Consider the following 17,628-nt stretch of genomic DNA (forward strand, 5'->3'; position numbering starts at 1 on the left):
GTAATGAAGCAGTTTACCCATATAGCTTATCCTTGCTGACTACGTGATGGTGACAATATAGACACAATTTTATGGATAACAACTTCTTTAATACTGTAAAAAGCGACGTTTCGGTATAGATCCTTATACCGTTGTCAAGCAAGACTGAATGAGGGACTGACTGACTGACTGATATAGAAGATTTAACGTGCGCTTTCCGACTGTAGCGTATATCGCACACGGGCCTGGCCAGACCATTTAGTGTATTCCAAAAAGGGTGAAAGTGGTGTGTGCAACCCAAGAGGGGGCTTTTAGGGGTTCCTTAATTATATTGAATTTTTGGAATTTTTAAATTTGGAATAAATGCCGAGGTGGGTGGGGTGATTTGCTGTCGGATTTGATGGTGGAGGTTTTATGCTCTTTGATTCTAGTGTTGATTGGGCGGGATGTTTCACCTACGTAAGATTGCCCGCAGTTGCAGTCAATTTTGTAGACTACACCTTTAACCTTGGGGTGTAGATGTGTTCCTGCCGTTGGCTCTTGTTATCCCACTCATGTATGCCCTTGTTGTTACTGTTAATCCTCTAATGTTAATCCTCCACTTGCTATATATATTCTGCACTATGTCCCTCATTCAGTCTTGCTTGACAACGGTATAAGGATCTTTACCGAAACGTCGCTTTTTACAGTATTAAAGAAGTTGTTATCCATAAAATTGCGTCTATCTTGTCATCCGCCAACTTCTAAGTAATGCCTATCAAACAAGTTACGTGATGGTGTATGAAGCATTCAGTAAAGCTATGTTGCAATACGTTGATGGGAACAATATAGGTGTACTATGTATATCCTGGCATAACTATTTCAGTGTTGTGGGAAAACCGATCCATAAACAGCAAGTGTTTAACAGTCTTCAATCTCCCGACAGTCATTTCGGACCGGTACATGTTGAATAACTGAGTGTTAATTCCATGTATGATGATCATGTACATGTCTCTCAGACAGATCTGTACCGGGCCATGTACGTTGTAGACAACTGAAATACTGCCTCCTAATTGTGTTATAAGAACACAGTTAATGGTACCGAATGTTTGGCTGCTGCCAGGTTCCGTAGCAAGTATAAAATCTCACATGTCATGCCGATTTTATAATGCTAGCCCACTAAGATACCATGCAGTTTAACATGAATATTTTACTCAGACACATTATACTGACTCTGAGCAAAACAGTCCTTCTTTTAGCCCCTTAATGCCGAGCGGCAATGACAGGGTAACAACAAGTACTTTATTTTAACGTCGTTTGCGCACGCCGGTCGGACGCTCTACCACTAGACCATGCAGGCGGTACTGCGATCTGAAGACGAGCGTTCATGACCACTGAGGTGTGCGAAAACAATTATTACTCGGGGATGAATTGTTTGTTTGTTTGCTTGTTTGCTTTGAGACAAACCAATTAAAACTGATTGCCTTGATGAAGTATTAACTGAAAAACGTAATTCTTTCTCAAAAACAACAATCAAGCAACTCATCCCCGAATATTAAATGGTCCGTAAAACATGTTTCCGTTTTGTTGTTGTTTAGATCACAGTGTATCAAAGGAAGCTGTACAAAGTAAAAAAAGAATATTCACGGTGTTGACCTCGCTGTTGTACCACGTTCCCTCTAAGGAATCGCAGCTTATTGTTGGAGGGAAGTCACGGCACAGTTAGTAGATGTGTACCACGTGTTGTTTCATGAACAGAAACATGAACAATTAAAGGTATTTGCTCGTGGTTGTCTAGTGGTGTATACACAGAATAGCACTGAGGATATACTATACTGATACTGGTAGAAGATGTAAAGTGGAGAACTACAAAGTGACTACAAACAATGTAACAACATGCCTGTAATTGAGTACCTTACGTCATTGTTATAGCTATGCGTGGTCCCAGCTTACTACACAGGAAGGTATATTGATTATTGTGTTAATCAAAATCAGTAAACACACAACTTAAATAACTGAGCCACTAGCATCTCTCATATGCTGGTTGGCAGGCAGGATTAACTGAAGTATTCCACAAAGAGCAATAATTGATTTGCTCAGTTTCTTCTTGGCATCAACTGTCACCGACGGTTCTGACTGATATTGACGGGAACAATCGCAGTTGACTCTGACACCTCTTCCTATTGCTCTAATACCTCTTCCTATTGCTCTAATACCTCTTCCTATTGCTCTTATACCTCTTCCTATTGATCTAATTCCTCTTCCTATTTCTCTAGTATCTCTTCTTATTGCTCTGATACCTCTTCTTATTGCTCTAATACCTCTTCCTATTGATCTAATACCTCTTCCTATTGCTCTAATACCTCTTCCTATTGCTCTAATACCTCTTCCTATTGCTCTAATACCTCTTCCTATTGATCTAATTCCTCTTCCTATTTCTCTAGTACCTCTTCCTATTGCTCTGATACCTATTCTTATTGCTCTAATACCTCTTCCTATTGATCTAATACCGCTTCCTATTGCTCTAATACCTCTTCCTATTGCTCTAATACATCTTCTATTGCCCTTATACCCCCTCCTATTGCTCTAATACCTCTTCCTGTTGCTCTAATACCTCTTCCTACTGCTCTAATACCTCTTCCTATTGCACATTGAGTAGGGCGTTGAACATGTTACTGATGATTCCGTGCATGCTGGTGACGGTCGCTCAAGGACATGGACAGAATATCATCTCTGGACAACTCGTGTCTGGTGTTTTCAAAGAGACTCGCGTCCCCAGCTTCACATTGTGTCAGTCTCTGTGTTGGTACTCCACTCCGTGCAGGTCCTCCACGTTTGCTACAGGGACAGCCTTGTGTCAGCTCAGCAGAGACACCAGGAACACCTCACCTGGCTCCTTCTCTGTCAGCCAGCATCATGTATACTCGGACGCCTTGGCTCCACTTGGACTGGTATGTGACTTCCTGTTATCTATCAGTTAGATGTACCCTTGTTTCTCAGTTGCTACAAACTCCATTGGCGGGAGTGGTGTCAGTCTGTCAGTACAATGCCCTGATACTGAAATGATTTTGTTTGTTTGTTGTTTTACGCCGCACTCAGAAATAGTCCAGCTATATGACGGCGGTCTGTAAATAATCCAGTCTTGACCAGAAAATCCAGTGATTTATATTATGAGCATTGATCCACGCAATTGGGATCGATGACATGCATCAACCAAGTCAGCGAGCCTGACCACCCGATCCCGTTAGTCGCCTCTTACGACTGACATGAGGATACATTGCAAACAATTATCACAATGTCCACCTGTACATTTTAATGTTTTCCGTGGGTAGTTTTATGTGATAATGCTACGACCTTTTATATGCACACGCCCTTTAATGTTAGAGCAAACGCATTTTTACTCTGCAACCACAGAGATAAGAAAGTTAATATTAATAAATCCATATATCATAACGGTTCATCAACCTAAAACAACTCGGAGTCACAATAGCAATGACTCTACCGTCTGGCAACAAGGACCTCATTTCCAAGTTAATTTCGGTATGTCTTTACACCTGGTGCCATCACATGCTCATGATATTTTTATTGGATTTGGAAAGGGGTTTGTCATTATAATTATAAACTATTATTATAGAAAACCATGAACACCTTTTGGACCACAATACCCATAGTCGTTGTTCAAGGTACATATTTGCACGGGTGTCATGATATTATTACCCCTTTGTATACGGGCCTTGGATGACGGGTTATGTCTTTCTTTTGTACCACAGAAAACACATCTGAATGACACACAATGAATATGTTTAGACGTTGAACACAAGATTGAAAAAGTTTCTCATTTCTGTGAATATCAACCATGGTGAGTGTCGGTCATATATCTTTCCATTTCAACCTCGAATATGACTGGAGGAATGTAGACGTCCAGAAATAGCGCATACGCTGGTCTGTTCAGTTTGGGGCCGAACACAGCAAGCCGGGTATACGTTAGACCTTTCAGTCTTATTATACATTATATGTTCGAGGTCTCGCATGGTACAGTAGAGGCAATGTGGATGTGGATACTATGGAAAGAAAATGGTCATGTACGAAATTGAAGACTCGTGAGAATAGGAAGCATTAACACTTAATGAGTGAAACTAAAAATAAACTTCATTTTGGGGCAAGAGAGGCCATCATTGTTACAAAATACTGCAGCATCCAAGATGTATCCCATTTGCGTGGATCGATGCTCATGATGTCAATCACTGGGTTGTCTTGTCCAGACTCAACTATTGATATCCTAACGTCATATACCTGCGATATTGCTGTGTGCGGTGTCAAACAATAAACAAACATATCTATTCGATGTCACGTCAATAAATATTTCCGGAATATCAAACAGATGCTTCCTATTGCACCTACATCTATGAAACATGTAATGACACAAAACAAGTCCTGTAGGGGTATAGATTATTGTAAATTGTCACTCAGAAATTTTGACCAAAAAATATCTGAATTGGCACTTAACATCACAGCACTCGCTGAACTTGGACACTTCACTTAAGTGCAACGAAAGAAGTGCATTTCATGATCATGTATTCCGATCGATCTTCTGTGAAGCAATGCTGTAATGTTATGCTCTGATACCCAAACTCATGCGACAACATTTGATGTGGGGGGTAAGTAAGTATCATCTCCCCATTTTCCAAGTGCTGAGTAAATTACATTCTAAAACTTGAAGTGCTGTATGGTATTAACACAGTAAATAATATGTATCTTTTTAACATAAAACAAACAAATACAAATTACAGATAACTTTTCAAAGCAATAGTTTATTTATCCATCTTCTCATTTACAGATAAAGCTGTATGACTCTACTACAAATCAGTTGAAATCCTGTCAAATAGTATTTTGTGATGATCTATCATTCAATATGAGGAAGAGATTTAATGGATGTCAACTTCTTTATTATGACGAGACACGTTTCGGAGTACATGCTTACTCCTTCATCAGGTGAATAAATGCTATGAGTCAGAGAGCATATTTATGTACATGTGAGTACCATATATTTTATATAATATATTGATATAGATTTTTAAATTGAGTTCTTCTCTTTTGTTTTGCTCAAAAGATGAACAGATAACGAACGATTACCTCTATAATTTCATTCAAATAAAACCACACGTTCAAGAGAAAGACAGTTAGCCTGCTATTTGGATTCTTGATGCACAGTATTTCTTAATCATAAAAGAACACACGGATGTTCAAGTCATGCACGCTTTTATATTTACTAACAAAATACGGGTATCAATGTCTATTTTGCATAAGCACTCATAACATCATTAGATTCTTAAAAAAATGAAAACAGGCTGGATACTAATTTAAATGTTGTTTTTTTTATAAAAGATATTGAGTGTTTCCAAACACGAGGCATTTAACGGCAGATAAACAATATAGCAGTCTCAGCAGTACTCAAAGCACATGAGGAAAACAACGTGCATATGTGTGCGTGCAAGCAAAACCACTCAGAACATTCGTATCGGCATGTACACTTAACGACACATTTATTTCTGTTAAAGTTAGATGGAAAGCATGCCGAAACAAAACAGTAAAGGCTAAAAGCTTATCAGTTCAATATACTCTTAAAAACAGCAACGCAAAGCTAGATTTGTGTGAGGTTTATACAGATATAAACCGTACAATGCACATCGGAAAAGTACACGATGAAGGTAAGCAACTACCAATAAGCGTATGTGCCCCGTTGGAATCGATAGTGGCCTGACATCTCCTGCCCATGAAAGAGACGAGTATGCGAATCACATCCTGGGGAATGGTAGCCCACTCGGCCTGCAACTCAAAAACCAACTGCTGCAACGTCTGGGGTTGTGGTTGACGTCGGTGTAGCCGTCTATCCGATTCATCCCACAGGTTCTCTATCGAGTTCAAATCCGGGGATCTGGAGGGAGGGGAAACCATCAACGTTGTTGTTGTGTGCACAGGCTCTTGTGATGCGGTCAAGCGTTGTCCCGCTTGAATACACCGTTGCCATTGTCTGCTATTGAGAGGACGTGTGGTAGGAATATTCGTTTATGTATCGTTTAGCCGTCAGATTGGCCTGCAAATGGACCAAATCTGTTCTGCCATGATGAGAGATAGGCGCCCACATCAAAAGGCTACCCCTACCAAACCTGTCTCCTTCCTGTACGCAGTTTCCGCCGTAACATTCTCCACGATATCTGTAGACCAGTGCTCTTCTATCCCCTCAACAGAGGAGAAATCTTCATTCGTCGCTGGACCAGACATCTCTTCATCGCAGTTAAGGCCATACCCTGCGTTGACGACACCAATGCAATCGTCGTTGACGATGTTGTCGACTCAATATGATGCGTCAAACAGGACGTCTTGCTCGTAGACCTACTGCTATTAGACGGTTTCGTACGGTTTGGGTGGAGATTATTCTGCGCAGTCCAGGTATCTGCGATGCGGTTGAGGTGGCTGTGGTCGGATGAAGCGATCTTGGGCGGGGACGGTTATCCTTGGTCGTCCCGACCTAGGCCGATCACGTGTTAGCCCACGCTGTTAAAACCGATCCTATAACCTTGTTGTGGTTCTGGGCACTACATTGAAAACCTACAGCTGATCGGGATTCCTCCGCCTGCAAGAAACCTATGAGGGTGTTTCTTTGCACTTCTTCTAATCTTGTTGAACTGTCATTGTTCGATTAACGCAGATGCCAGGCAATCAAAAACCCTGCACTTTAATACCGTGTATAGTGCTGCTGCACTTTCAGTGCGTGCAGCACCATGACCCTTTTATAAAAGCACTGGTTGCGTTTTTCCGAATCAATGCGATGATGTAAAGCTACGTAAGATTTAAAAAAATGCACTTTCCGGGGTAATATTATTTGTAGGATAATACCTAAGAAATAACATTTACTCTGTCCACATGTGTAGTGTATATACAAATAGTTTTGCCCATTATAGTTAGAGCACAGTGACGCAAGCATCAAGGCGCTTTGACGTTATAAAAGTTATGTTAAAACTATGGGGGTGGAGCCGTTTCTAAGAAGCCACATCTGGGACTAACCTTATATTTTCTATTACATCTGATTACTGAAAACATTTTTTGCAGAATTTTGACCACCCCTGCGCGAGTCGACCATGTCCTGTAGATGAGGTGTGTGTGCCAACTGAGGCAGCCACGAGCTTCTTGTGTCTGTACGGAGGTAAGACAGTTAGATAGATACCTATTTGAAAATAGGTTTTAGGTTCATTTTCATTTGTTTAATACTAATAAATTTACTCTGGCATGGTGCATGTATAATAAAGAGGCATTAAATTGTAGTATACTTCAAAATATTCACAATACGTTTATCTCTATTCTTCGAATAATACAAACATTATGTATAGTACTACAGTCTTAAGTTCCTTTCAGCATCCCGGACCATTAAACCATCATGCACTACTTACCCACACACACTCATCCACTTGAGATAGTGTCCAAGCTACCTGTGGTAACTTGCTCATGTTCCTGCTACAGTAGCTTACATTAGTATTTTAAAAGTGGGATAGCTCATGTTCCTGCTACAGTAGCTTACATTAGTATTTTAAAAGTGGGATAGCTCATGTTCCTGCTACAGTAGCTGACATTAGTATTGATACAGCCCATGTTCCTGCCACAGTAGCTGACATTAGTATTTTAAAAGTGGGACAGCTCATGTTCCTGCTAAAGTAGCTGACATTAGTATTTTAAAATTGGGACAGCTCATGTTCCTGCTAAAGTAGCTGACATTAGTATTTTAAAAGTGGGATAGCTCATGTTACTGCTACAGTAGCTAACATTAGTATTTTAAAAGTGGGAAAGCTCATGTTTCTGCTAAAGTAGCTGACATTAGTATTTTAAAAGTAGAAAAGCTCATGTTTCTGCTACGGAAGCTTACCTTAGTATTTTAAAAGTGGGAAAGCTCATGTTTCTGCTACAGAAGCTTACATTAGTATTTTAAAATTGATACAGCCCATGTTCCTGCCACAGTAGCTTACATAAGTATTTTAAAAGTTGGAAAGCTCATGTTCCTGCTACAGTAGCTGACATTAGTATTTTAAAATTGGGACAGCTCATGTTCCTGCCACAGTAGCTGACATTAGTATTTTAAAATTGATACAGCCCATGTTCCTGCCACAGTAGCTGACATTAGTATTTTAAAATTGGGACAGCTCATGTTCCTGCTACAGTAGCTGACATTAGTATTTTAAAATTGATACAGCCCATGTTCCTGCCACAGTAGCTGACATTAGTATTTTAAAATTGGGACAGCTCATGTTCCTGCTAAAGTAGCTGACATTAGTATTTTAAAAGTGGGATAGCTCATGTTACTGCTACAGTAGCTAACATTAGTATTTTAAAAGTGGGACAGCTCATGTTCCTGCTACAGTAGCTTACATTAGTATTTTAAAAGTGGGATAGCTCATGTTCCTGCTAAAGTAGCTGACATTAGTATTTTAAAAGTGGGACAGCTCATGTTCCTGCTAAAGTAGCTGACATTAGTATTTTAAAAGTGGGATAGCTCATGTTCCTGCTAAAGTAGCTGACATTAGTATTTTAAAAGTGGGATAGCTCATGTTCCTGCTAAAGTAGCTGACATTAGTATTTTAAAAGTAGAAAAGCTCATGTTTCTGCTACGGAAGCTTACCTTAGTATTTTAAAAGTGGGAAAGCTCATGTTTCTGCTAAAGTAGCTGACATTAGTATTTTAAAAGTAGAAAAGCTCATGTTTCTGCTACGGAAGCTTACCTTAGTATTTTAAAAGTGGGAAAGCTCATGTTTCTGCTAAAGTAGCTGACATTAGTATTTTAAAAGTAGAAAAGCTCATGTTTCTGCTACGGAAGCTTACCTTAGTATTTTAAAAGTGGGAAAGCTCATGTTTCTGCTACAGAAGCTTACATTAGTATTTTAAAATTGATACAGCCCATGTTCCTGCCACAGTAGCTTACATAAGTATTTTAAAAGTTGGAAAGCTCATGTTCCTGCTACAGTAGCTGACATTAGTATTTTAAAATTAATACAGCTCATGTTTCTGCTACAGTAGCTTACATTAGTATTTTAAAAGTGGGACAGTTCATGTTCCTGCTACAGTAGCTTACATTGGTATTTTAAAAGTGGGAAAGCTCATGTTCCTGCTACAGTAGCTTACATTAGTATTTTTAAACTGATACAGCACATGCTCCTGCTACAGTAGCTTACATTATTATTTTAAAAGTGGGACAGCTCATGTTCCTGCTACAGTAGCTTACATTAGTATTTTAAAAGTGGGAAAGCTCATGTTCCTGCTACAGTAGCTTACATTAGTATTTTAAAACTGATACAGCACATGTTCCTGCTACAGTAGCTGACATTAGTATTTTAAAAGTGGGAAAGCTCATGTTCCTGCTACAGTAGCTTACATTAGTATTTTAAATGTGGGAAAGCTCATGTTCCTGCTACAGAAGCTGACATTAGTATTTTAAAACTGATACAGCTCATGTTCCTGCTACAGTAGCTTACATTAGTATTTTAAAAGTGGAACAGCTCATGTTACTGCTACAGTAGCTTACATTAGTATTCTAAAAGTCGGACAGCTCATGTTCCTGCTACAGTAGCTTACATTAGTATTTTAAAAGTGGAACAGCTCATGTTCCTGCTACAGAAGCTTACATTAGTATTTTAAAATTGATACAGCTCATGTTCCTGCCACAGTAGCTTACATTAGTATTTTAAAATTGATAAGCTCATGTTCCTGCCACAGTAGCTTACATTAGTATTTTAAAATTGATAAGCTTATGTTCCTGCCACAGTAGCTTACATTGGTATTTTAAAATTGGGAAAGCTCATGTTCCTGCTACAGTAGCTTACATTGGTATTTTAAAAGTGGGAAAGCTCATGTTCCTGCTACAGTAGCTTACATTGGTAGTTTAAAAGTGGGACAGCTCATGTTCCTGCTACAGAAGGTTACATTGGTATTTTAAAAGTTGGACAGCTCATGTTGAATGTGGAACACAGGTTTTAGAATTACTTATGTATCTTGTTATAATTGTATTGTTATGTGATTTGAATATTTGTATTTACTATTGTACTTACTACGTTTTACGTCAGACGTTTTATATTTACATGCCACCATATATATTACCATTATTGCTTGTTAGCTAAACAGACTTGACAAATATTCAAAAACATATGACTAGAAAACTAATAATGTACGTTGAAAATAATATATTGTTAATGCCAAAATGATGTATCAAGGATCAAGTAGAAGATAAATTGACAGTAGCGCTGGGAAACTATTCAACAACGCGTGAAAACAAAAGTGCTTTAGCTCAATGTTTATCTCTCCTGACGGCCATTATGCAACGGTCATCTTATCTACAGGTCTCTTCCTGTGGTAGGGTAATTAGTAGAACCCTCTCCCTCAAGTGTATCTTCCATGATATAACCTACTCTCATTAACTAAATGCTTCACTTTTCCAGCGTCATAAAGTAATTAGGGTCCAATAAAACAATGCCCCGCCAAGCCTCATAAACACTGAAAGTCGTACTACACACATTTAATGTCAAATAAAAAAACAACCCATTTGAATGGCATTAACTAGGATCGTGTATTCTCTTGACACCATCGCAAAACATCATGTAGAAGCCACACCAATACTCATATTTTCCTACAAAACCACACATCTAAAAATGAGACATCAGCAAGTACAAAAAATAACATGTGTATCAGCATTTTTGGTCAGGATGTCTCTCCTTGTTACCACCACCAAGTTCAATTTAACATGGGTCTTCCTTTGGTCAAACGTTTGTTCCCAATCTAATGAGTGAGTCTCGCGTTGCACACGAGTGACGAACGAGGTGCTCACCCGCGTTAAACGCGCGGCGGACGGGTTCCACACCAGTGACCAACGGGGTGCACACGGGTTGCGTAACGTGTAAGGTGCCCATGCGTGTAAGGGGAATGAACTTCGAGTCATTAGTGTACATAACTACATTGTCGGCAGTCAGTAAGTCCCGACTCGGATACTTTTGTTCTGAAAAGGCCTTGAAGAAACCTGTCGCGTTATCTTGACAAAAAGATTATTATCCACAATTGTCATTGTTTGTTACTGGTTGTATGGCCACACTTGTGTTTTAAATGACTCCCGAAGCATTGTTGGAGATGTCAGTCGAGGGCATTTACGAGTCCAGGTCAATATGTTTCGTAACAGAGAAGCGTTTGCACAACATGTCACTCACAGATGATGTCTCCCTTTACTTTATATATTGGTCCGGAAATACTCAAATTTGGGATGTACATTTGAATTGTGAAACGTCTACTCCACATGTATTATCTTGTACACATGGCATTAAACACATGCAAGACATGTTTACTTATGAACTGGGGGCACGGATGGCCCAGTCGTCCAAGGCGACGCGATTCGCTGTACAGAGTTGCGTCCCTTGGGCACGCCAGAAACCTATGATTGTGGGTTCGAATCCCCGTTCGCCCCGATTATGTTTCTAACTTTGTGCCTATACCCCCGTGCTCGTGGGTTTCACCGAATTGGTAAACGTCTGAGACCTGCATCCTGTTGGGCTTCCCTCCCACATTAAGCCGACACGCCGTGATATAACTGGTATACTGTTAAAAGCGGCGTTAAACACAACTCACTCTCTCACTCACTACTTATGAACTCGTTGACATGTGTTTCAATCCCAACAGAAATGAATTTGTTTTGTTATTCAATCGAAATGTGTTTAGAACTTAACCACGTGAAATGGTACCAGTACCAATTACATTAAACTAAACACAACCTACCTATGTTCTAAACACGTTTAGATTCCCAAACATTATGAGAACACATTAATTCGGCATTGAGTTCTGTGTGGACAATGACATTTGTAATATTCTGGAATACAGCAATATTGTTTCAATGACGGTCGTCATGATAATCATCAAGATATGGTAATTAATTATATGTGGTCTTTGTAATGCATGATTCGAGTGGATATTCTGCTGCTCATATCACAATTTAGCTCGTTTATTTTGATGATGGGGTTCAGGTCGAGTCAGTAACTTTGCATCTGTGTAACACTCAGTAATAATACATTTTGCACACCAGACCTGTATCTGAAGAAATGGATATAGTTAGAGGTTTTGCTTACACGAGAAGTAAAAAACACTATCATCAAGAGCAATGGCTAATTCTGGATTTACTGAGACCTATTATGCAGTGCTACATGTAGGTATGGCCTGGAGCTCATTCCGGGAGAGTCCCTAACGGAAAGAAGCACACTGTCAGCACATCTGACATCCTGATCTGAGTTGTTTAACTGACGCGGTGAAGCATAAAAGGTGGTATTGATATCCAATGGTGGCATTCAGCGAATTATCTCCCTTCTAGTAGATACTTTAATAGACACATTGCCATTGTCGTTTATTGTTTGTGTTCATTTGGTGTTTGTAAAACAGAATAATAAAATCATGTAGATCGGCATGAAGAATGTAATAGTATGCTTATATTGGTTTATTTGACTCCTTGATCAATTGAAACCGTTATTAGTTTCACTGACACACAGTTTTTGATTGAAAACATATGCTTAGATCCTAAAACTCCAAGCTAAGCACATAATGGTCCATAATTGTAACACATTTGGCCTAAACATGATTAGATGCCAAACATGTCTGGAACCTTAACTTGCTCTGATGTGATTGTGATTTAAACATGTTAAGGACGCTGTTACAATTATTGGAAAAGGAAAGTGATTAATTTTGTGTTTAGCTTTTGTTTTGACAGAACACAAACACTAACACGTTCACAATGTGATACGTGACCTCACCCACCCTGTAAGGGACGCTAAAGTCGCTCTGCAATAGTGTCCATAAATGGTACTCAACACACTTTTCATTTTTCTCATCAGCTTTGATCAGTCCCTGTTTGATAACATGGGGCATACATACACTGTCAATACTGAAATGAAAGCAACTTGAATCTGATTCTGTTTCTGTACTTACATCAGCACTATCTACTGATATACCATCTGCTTCAACAACACCTGACGCAGTACCTACGACGGTAACAACAGATGCACCACCAACCATTGCAACAACTACTGCAGCAACTTCGACTGTAACAACTACTGCAGCACCTACCACTGTGACAACTACTGCAGCACCTACCACTGTAACAACTACTGCAGCACCTACCACTTTAACGACTACTGCAGCAACCACCACTGTTACGACTACTGCAGAACAAACGACGGCAACAACTACTGCAACTACCACTGTGTCAACTACTGCAGCAACTACCACTGTAACAACTACTGCAGCAACTACCACTGTAACGACTACTGCAGCACCCACCACTGTAACGACTACTGCAGCACCTGCCACTGTAACAACTACTGCAACTACCACTGTAACGACTACTGCAGCAACTACCACTGTAACGACTACTGCAGCACCTACCACTGTAACGACTACTGCATCACCCACCACTGTAACAACTACTGCAGCACCCACCACTGTAACGACTACTGCAGCACCTACCACTGTAATGACTGCCTCGACTACTACTGAAACAAGTAAGCATTTCAAGTCGTTGATTACTGATATATGTTTTTAGATTTGTAAATTTATTTTCATTATTTGTAAAAGATATTGAATCATTTATTGATTTAGTTGAAATAATCATAAACGTTTTTGAAATAAGGTATTCCGAATTCTAAGGTTCTAAGTATATCCATATTTGGATTTCATTGTTATGATTAGATCGTATTAGTAACATATATCCAGATGACAAATGAATTATAATTTTCACTTCTTGCAAACATCACATGTTGAGTCATTACTATAAGGTCTGTACGTGACATTTCTTGTTAGGATAGCACTTTCAACACTAGTGTGTAGCAACTTTCCATTTGACCTTAATAGATCAGAAATGAATTCAGCGAATAACACATGTTATATGCAGATATACATGACTAAATATGTCTGATAATGTGGAATAACATTTATATTCAGAGTGAAAATACATGTAGATACTGTATTGTTTCAGATTCATGTGTGTCGGAGTGTGTTGATCTCATCGGGAGCTTTCACTCCTGCTCAGGAGGATGCGATGAATATGTGGTGTGTTCAGTTAACGGTATGTTTCCAAAAACCTGCCCGCCAGGTACAGTGTGGGATGATAATAGCAAGTTATGTAATTTTCCACCATCCCCAACATGCAGTTAGATGCTCTAATTCTAGTTATGCTGCAGTATTAAACTCACAGCTATATCACAGCACCAAGGCAAACACCGTGTCTTCATCCAAAAATAACCTACCTACAAGGATGTAAAATCAAAGTACACTAGATAGTGGCAGGCTTTGCAAGCGCGAGAATACATCAGTATCAACTCAAAATTGGAAATTGTGCTTGTGCCAAGAGAATAACTTCCTGTATTTTTGGAAACAATTTTAGCCACCAACATTCTCCGTGCTTGAAGGACTCAATTCATCTGATAGATACAGATTCAAATACACCCACATATAATTGGCATTTACAGGTGTAACTGAATAAAAGGAAATGTGACTGGAGATTTGATGAGCCAAAGCGGTGTGTTCCCGAGACGGGGTTGACTGTCAGTTATGAAACGCCACATTCTGCAATGTTCTAGTTATATAATCCAATCTTTTTTAAAACCTTGTCCAGCTAACCCTTGTGGTGAGCAATGGTGCAACCATGTCGTGGCACGTTGACACACAATCAACCAAATCAACCAGTTTGACCACTCAACCAATTTAATCGCCTCTTGTAACCAGTAAAGGTTGCTGGGGACAAGTTAGAAGCTGGAATCTCTAAAGTGATGGTGTCACTTAATCACTAACTAGGGCCATGGGGTAGCCTGGTTGGTAAAGGGTTCAGTCGTTGCGTTCAAGACCCGGGTTCGACTCCCTAAATGTGAAGCCGATTTCCAGCGTCTCCCCATAAGCCATATGAATATGAGAATGTACCTCTCTGTAAAGTAATGTACTGTGACTTTCATCAATATGTCTGAGCTTTTTAGATTAATAAAACAGTTGCAGACATTCGTGATTGCTTTCTTTTATGCAATGAATTCAAATGCTTTGCTTTAACATACATGTATTACGTCAGGTTAGATCTGTGACCAACATGTTATTATTTGAAGAAATACGTAACCTGCTGTGAGATTGGTCACCATAGAGGAGGCTTCGCTCATTACGTTGTACAATACACCAACCTCTGAAACAGATTTAGACATGTTTGAACACTATAAATATTGTTAAAACACGGATATATCAACAGGACAATGTAAGTATATCGTACAACATTTATTGTTCAAATATTTTGTAGCAAGCAACATCATATACTGCGGTTTGCTATTCAGAATTTTGTTTTCATTGTAGAATAATGTATAACAACATTACTTGGATTGATATGTCTAAAAAATATCAACAACTAAAAGGTTTGTGGGAAAACAAATGAATAAATAGTTTAACTGAACCCGGGAAAACAATCAATCGGGTCACGGCCACATATACACAAACACAATGTCAATCTGAACAGGTAAACAAGCAAAATTCGATAATGTTTTTTTCATATTGTAAAACCATGAAATATCTGTTGAAAGGTCGGAATTGATTCAGGTTAAAATCGATCCAATCACTCAATACATTGGCCCCCTGAACACATATAACATTAATTCAATATCCATGTTTTGCACGATAAGACACGTACTCTGAAAGAAACTATTGATGAATACACACTCGACACAGATGTAATATTGATGATCAACTGCTATGGAGACGTATTTATTGATGGTTAAAGGCAAGTCTACAAGGTATTCAACACGAAATGAAAGTGTACGTGATACAGATGAAGACAGTATAATTACATAGTAGACGAACTAGAAGCAGAACTATATTAAACTGACATTGTTAATAACAAACGCTAAAGGTAGTCAAGCACGTCAAAACACAATCACAACTTGGGAAATATTTCTCTTATTTATAACAAACTGGAAACGAGAGAGATAGTCTAGCGAAGTTCATTTCAACACCAGAATCCAGAATCAATTTTCAATAAAGCAATGACCAAATCAGAGACAAAATAACCCCAACAAAAGAAAACAATCATACAATCAATGCACTCACACCATTCTACGAAACACTTTGCCATAGAAGATCGAAATCACATCTGCATACAATGTTCAAACATTTAAAAGAAGGTATCGATTGAAGATAGTGATAACCCACACATCAAGAATATCTGACATATATTCTGTGTGGGTTGCCAGATGGAGAAGTATTATCCAAAATGTATTGTCCCCCTTACGAGTTCATGTATTGCATCATCCCCATATTTATGACAAGCCATAGTCCTTTGCTACCATTTCAAAATGAATGTGCTAGCCCACAAAAACATGGCCATGAACATGTTTACAGGAGAAGACATTCTGTGGGAAATAGCGTCACAAGGTGTTATATGTTCAAGCAATATGCCGGCAAGGGGATTCTATAAATGAGCCTCACATGTTATAATCATGTGGAGAATCGGACCCGGGCCGTCGGCGTGACGAGGGAACGGTTTACCCACTATGTGACCCCATCGCCTCTCACAAAGTGATGATGGGGACAGCACAAAAACTCCAACTTCTGTTGTAAAAATAGCATGATTTAGAGCCTTTTCGACTTCAAGTGGGTTATCATGTTATTTCCCAAATCCATATGGGATCGGCTAGATTAGTCCCCTCAACTATCCTCATCTTTCATGCATGAAGATCAAACAGGGTTTATGTCAAATAGTTTGTAAAGCGAGGAAACAAGCTTAATCAATAGTATTATACACAACACTGATTGTATTGGATATACCAGGGTTTACTGATCATTAATTTTGAAGTTAACATTTCCTACATCATCGATTGTAGCCTTGTGTGCCCTGGCATATTTACAGCACTGATGGGATGTAGGCAAGGCGATCAATTAATCCCTCACTTATTGCTAATCTGTGCTTCGAAATGATAAGAAAAGTAATAGTATCAGAATAATGTATACTTCATATCAGGAATTGTGTTGATAACAGCAGACGAAACTGACACCGTCTTCACGCTGCAAAACCTACCACCGGTCAGATATATTCTGGATTACACATAAACACATACATGTAACTTTTTCATATCACACAACGCATACCATACCTTTTTCGAGAAACAGTCATTACTGGCCAAGTGTTTCCGTATGGTAAATATCATTTATTAGGATCATTTAATGTATTGGAAAGACATGGGTTTTCTTCCTAACATACGACAATTATGATACGGAACCATACACATAAGAAACATGAAATGTCATTCTTAAAATATTTGATGTTAAATACATGTAACTCTAGAAACCACATTTGACTACATATTTCAGGAAACTGTCTTTTGCACATACCGTGACTATTGATTTACCGCCATGTATGTCTTTAGAAAGTCAACAAGAATGCTCTGACGAAACGATAGTTAATAACTATTAAGCAAGCAGACATTGAAAAGTTGTATGGACCTTAAATATAGTTCCTGCCACGTGCCCTAATTTGCATATCTATCGGATCTTGATACCAATTGTATCGGGTTTGTCTATTGAAGCCATAACACAATGTATAATATTAAACATATGTTCCATGATACCAATATCCTA

General features: G+C 38.9%; 1 protein-coding gene across 2 annotated transcripts; it reads left to right on the plus strand.

The window, feature by feature from the left end:
• Window positions 1-673: 673 nt before the first annotated feature.
• LOC125378553 (cell wall protein DAN4-like) lies at window positions 674-14,979 on the plus strand. Of its 2 annotated transcripts, XM_048393978.1 has the most exons (5): window positions 674-2,909; window positions 7,069-7,162; window positions 12,960-13,526; window positions 14,000-14,089; window positions 14,493-14,979. In XM_048393978.1, the coding sequence occupies exons 1-5, from the start codon at window positions 2,628-2,630 to the stop codon at window positions 14,504-14,506; spliced, it is 1,047 nt and encodes a 348-aa protein (XP_048249935.1). In that variant the 5' UTR covers window positions 674-2,627; the 3' UTR covers window positions 14,507-14,979. The 2 variants fall into 2 exon arrangements, with proteins under 2 accessions (XP_048249935.1, XP_048249934.1); XM_048393977.1 differs by having other exon boundaries at window positions 14,000-14,979.
• Window positions 14,980-17,628: the final 2,649 nt, after the last annotated feature.

Source organism: Haliotis rufescens, unplaced genomic scaffold (assembly GCF_023055435.1).
Source record: "Haliotis rufescens isolate VD_foot unplaced genomic scaffold, xgHalRufe1.0.p SCAF_125, whole genome shotgun sequence".
NCBI lineage: Eukaryota > Metazoa > Mollusca > Gastropoda > Lepetellida > Haliotidae > Haliotis > Haliotis rufescens.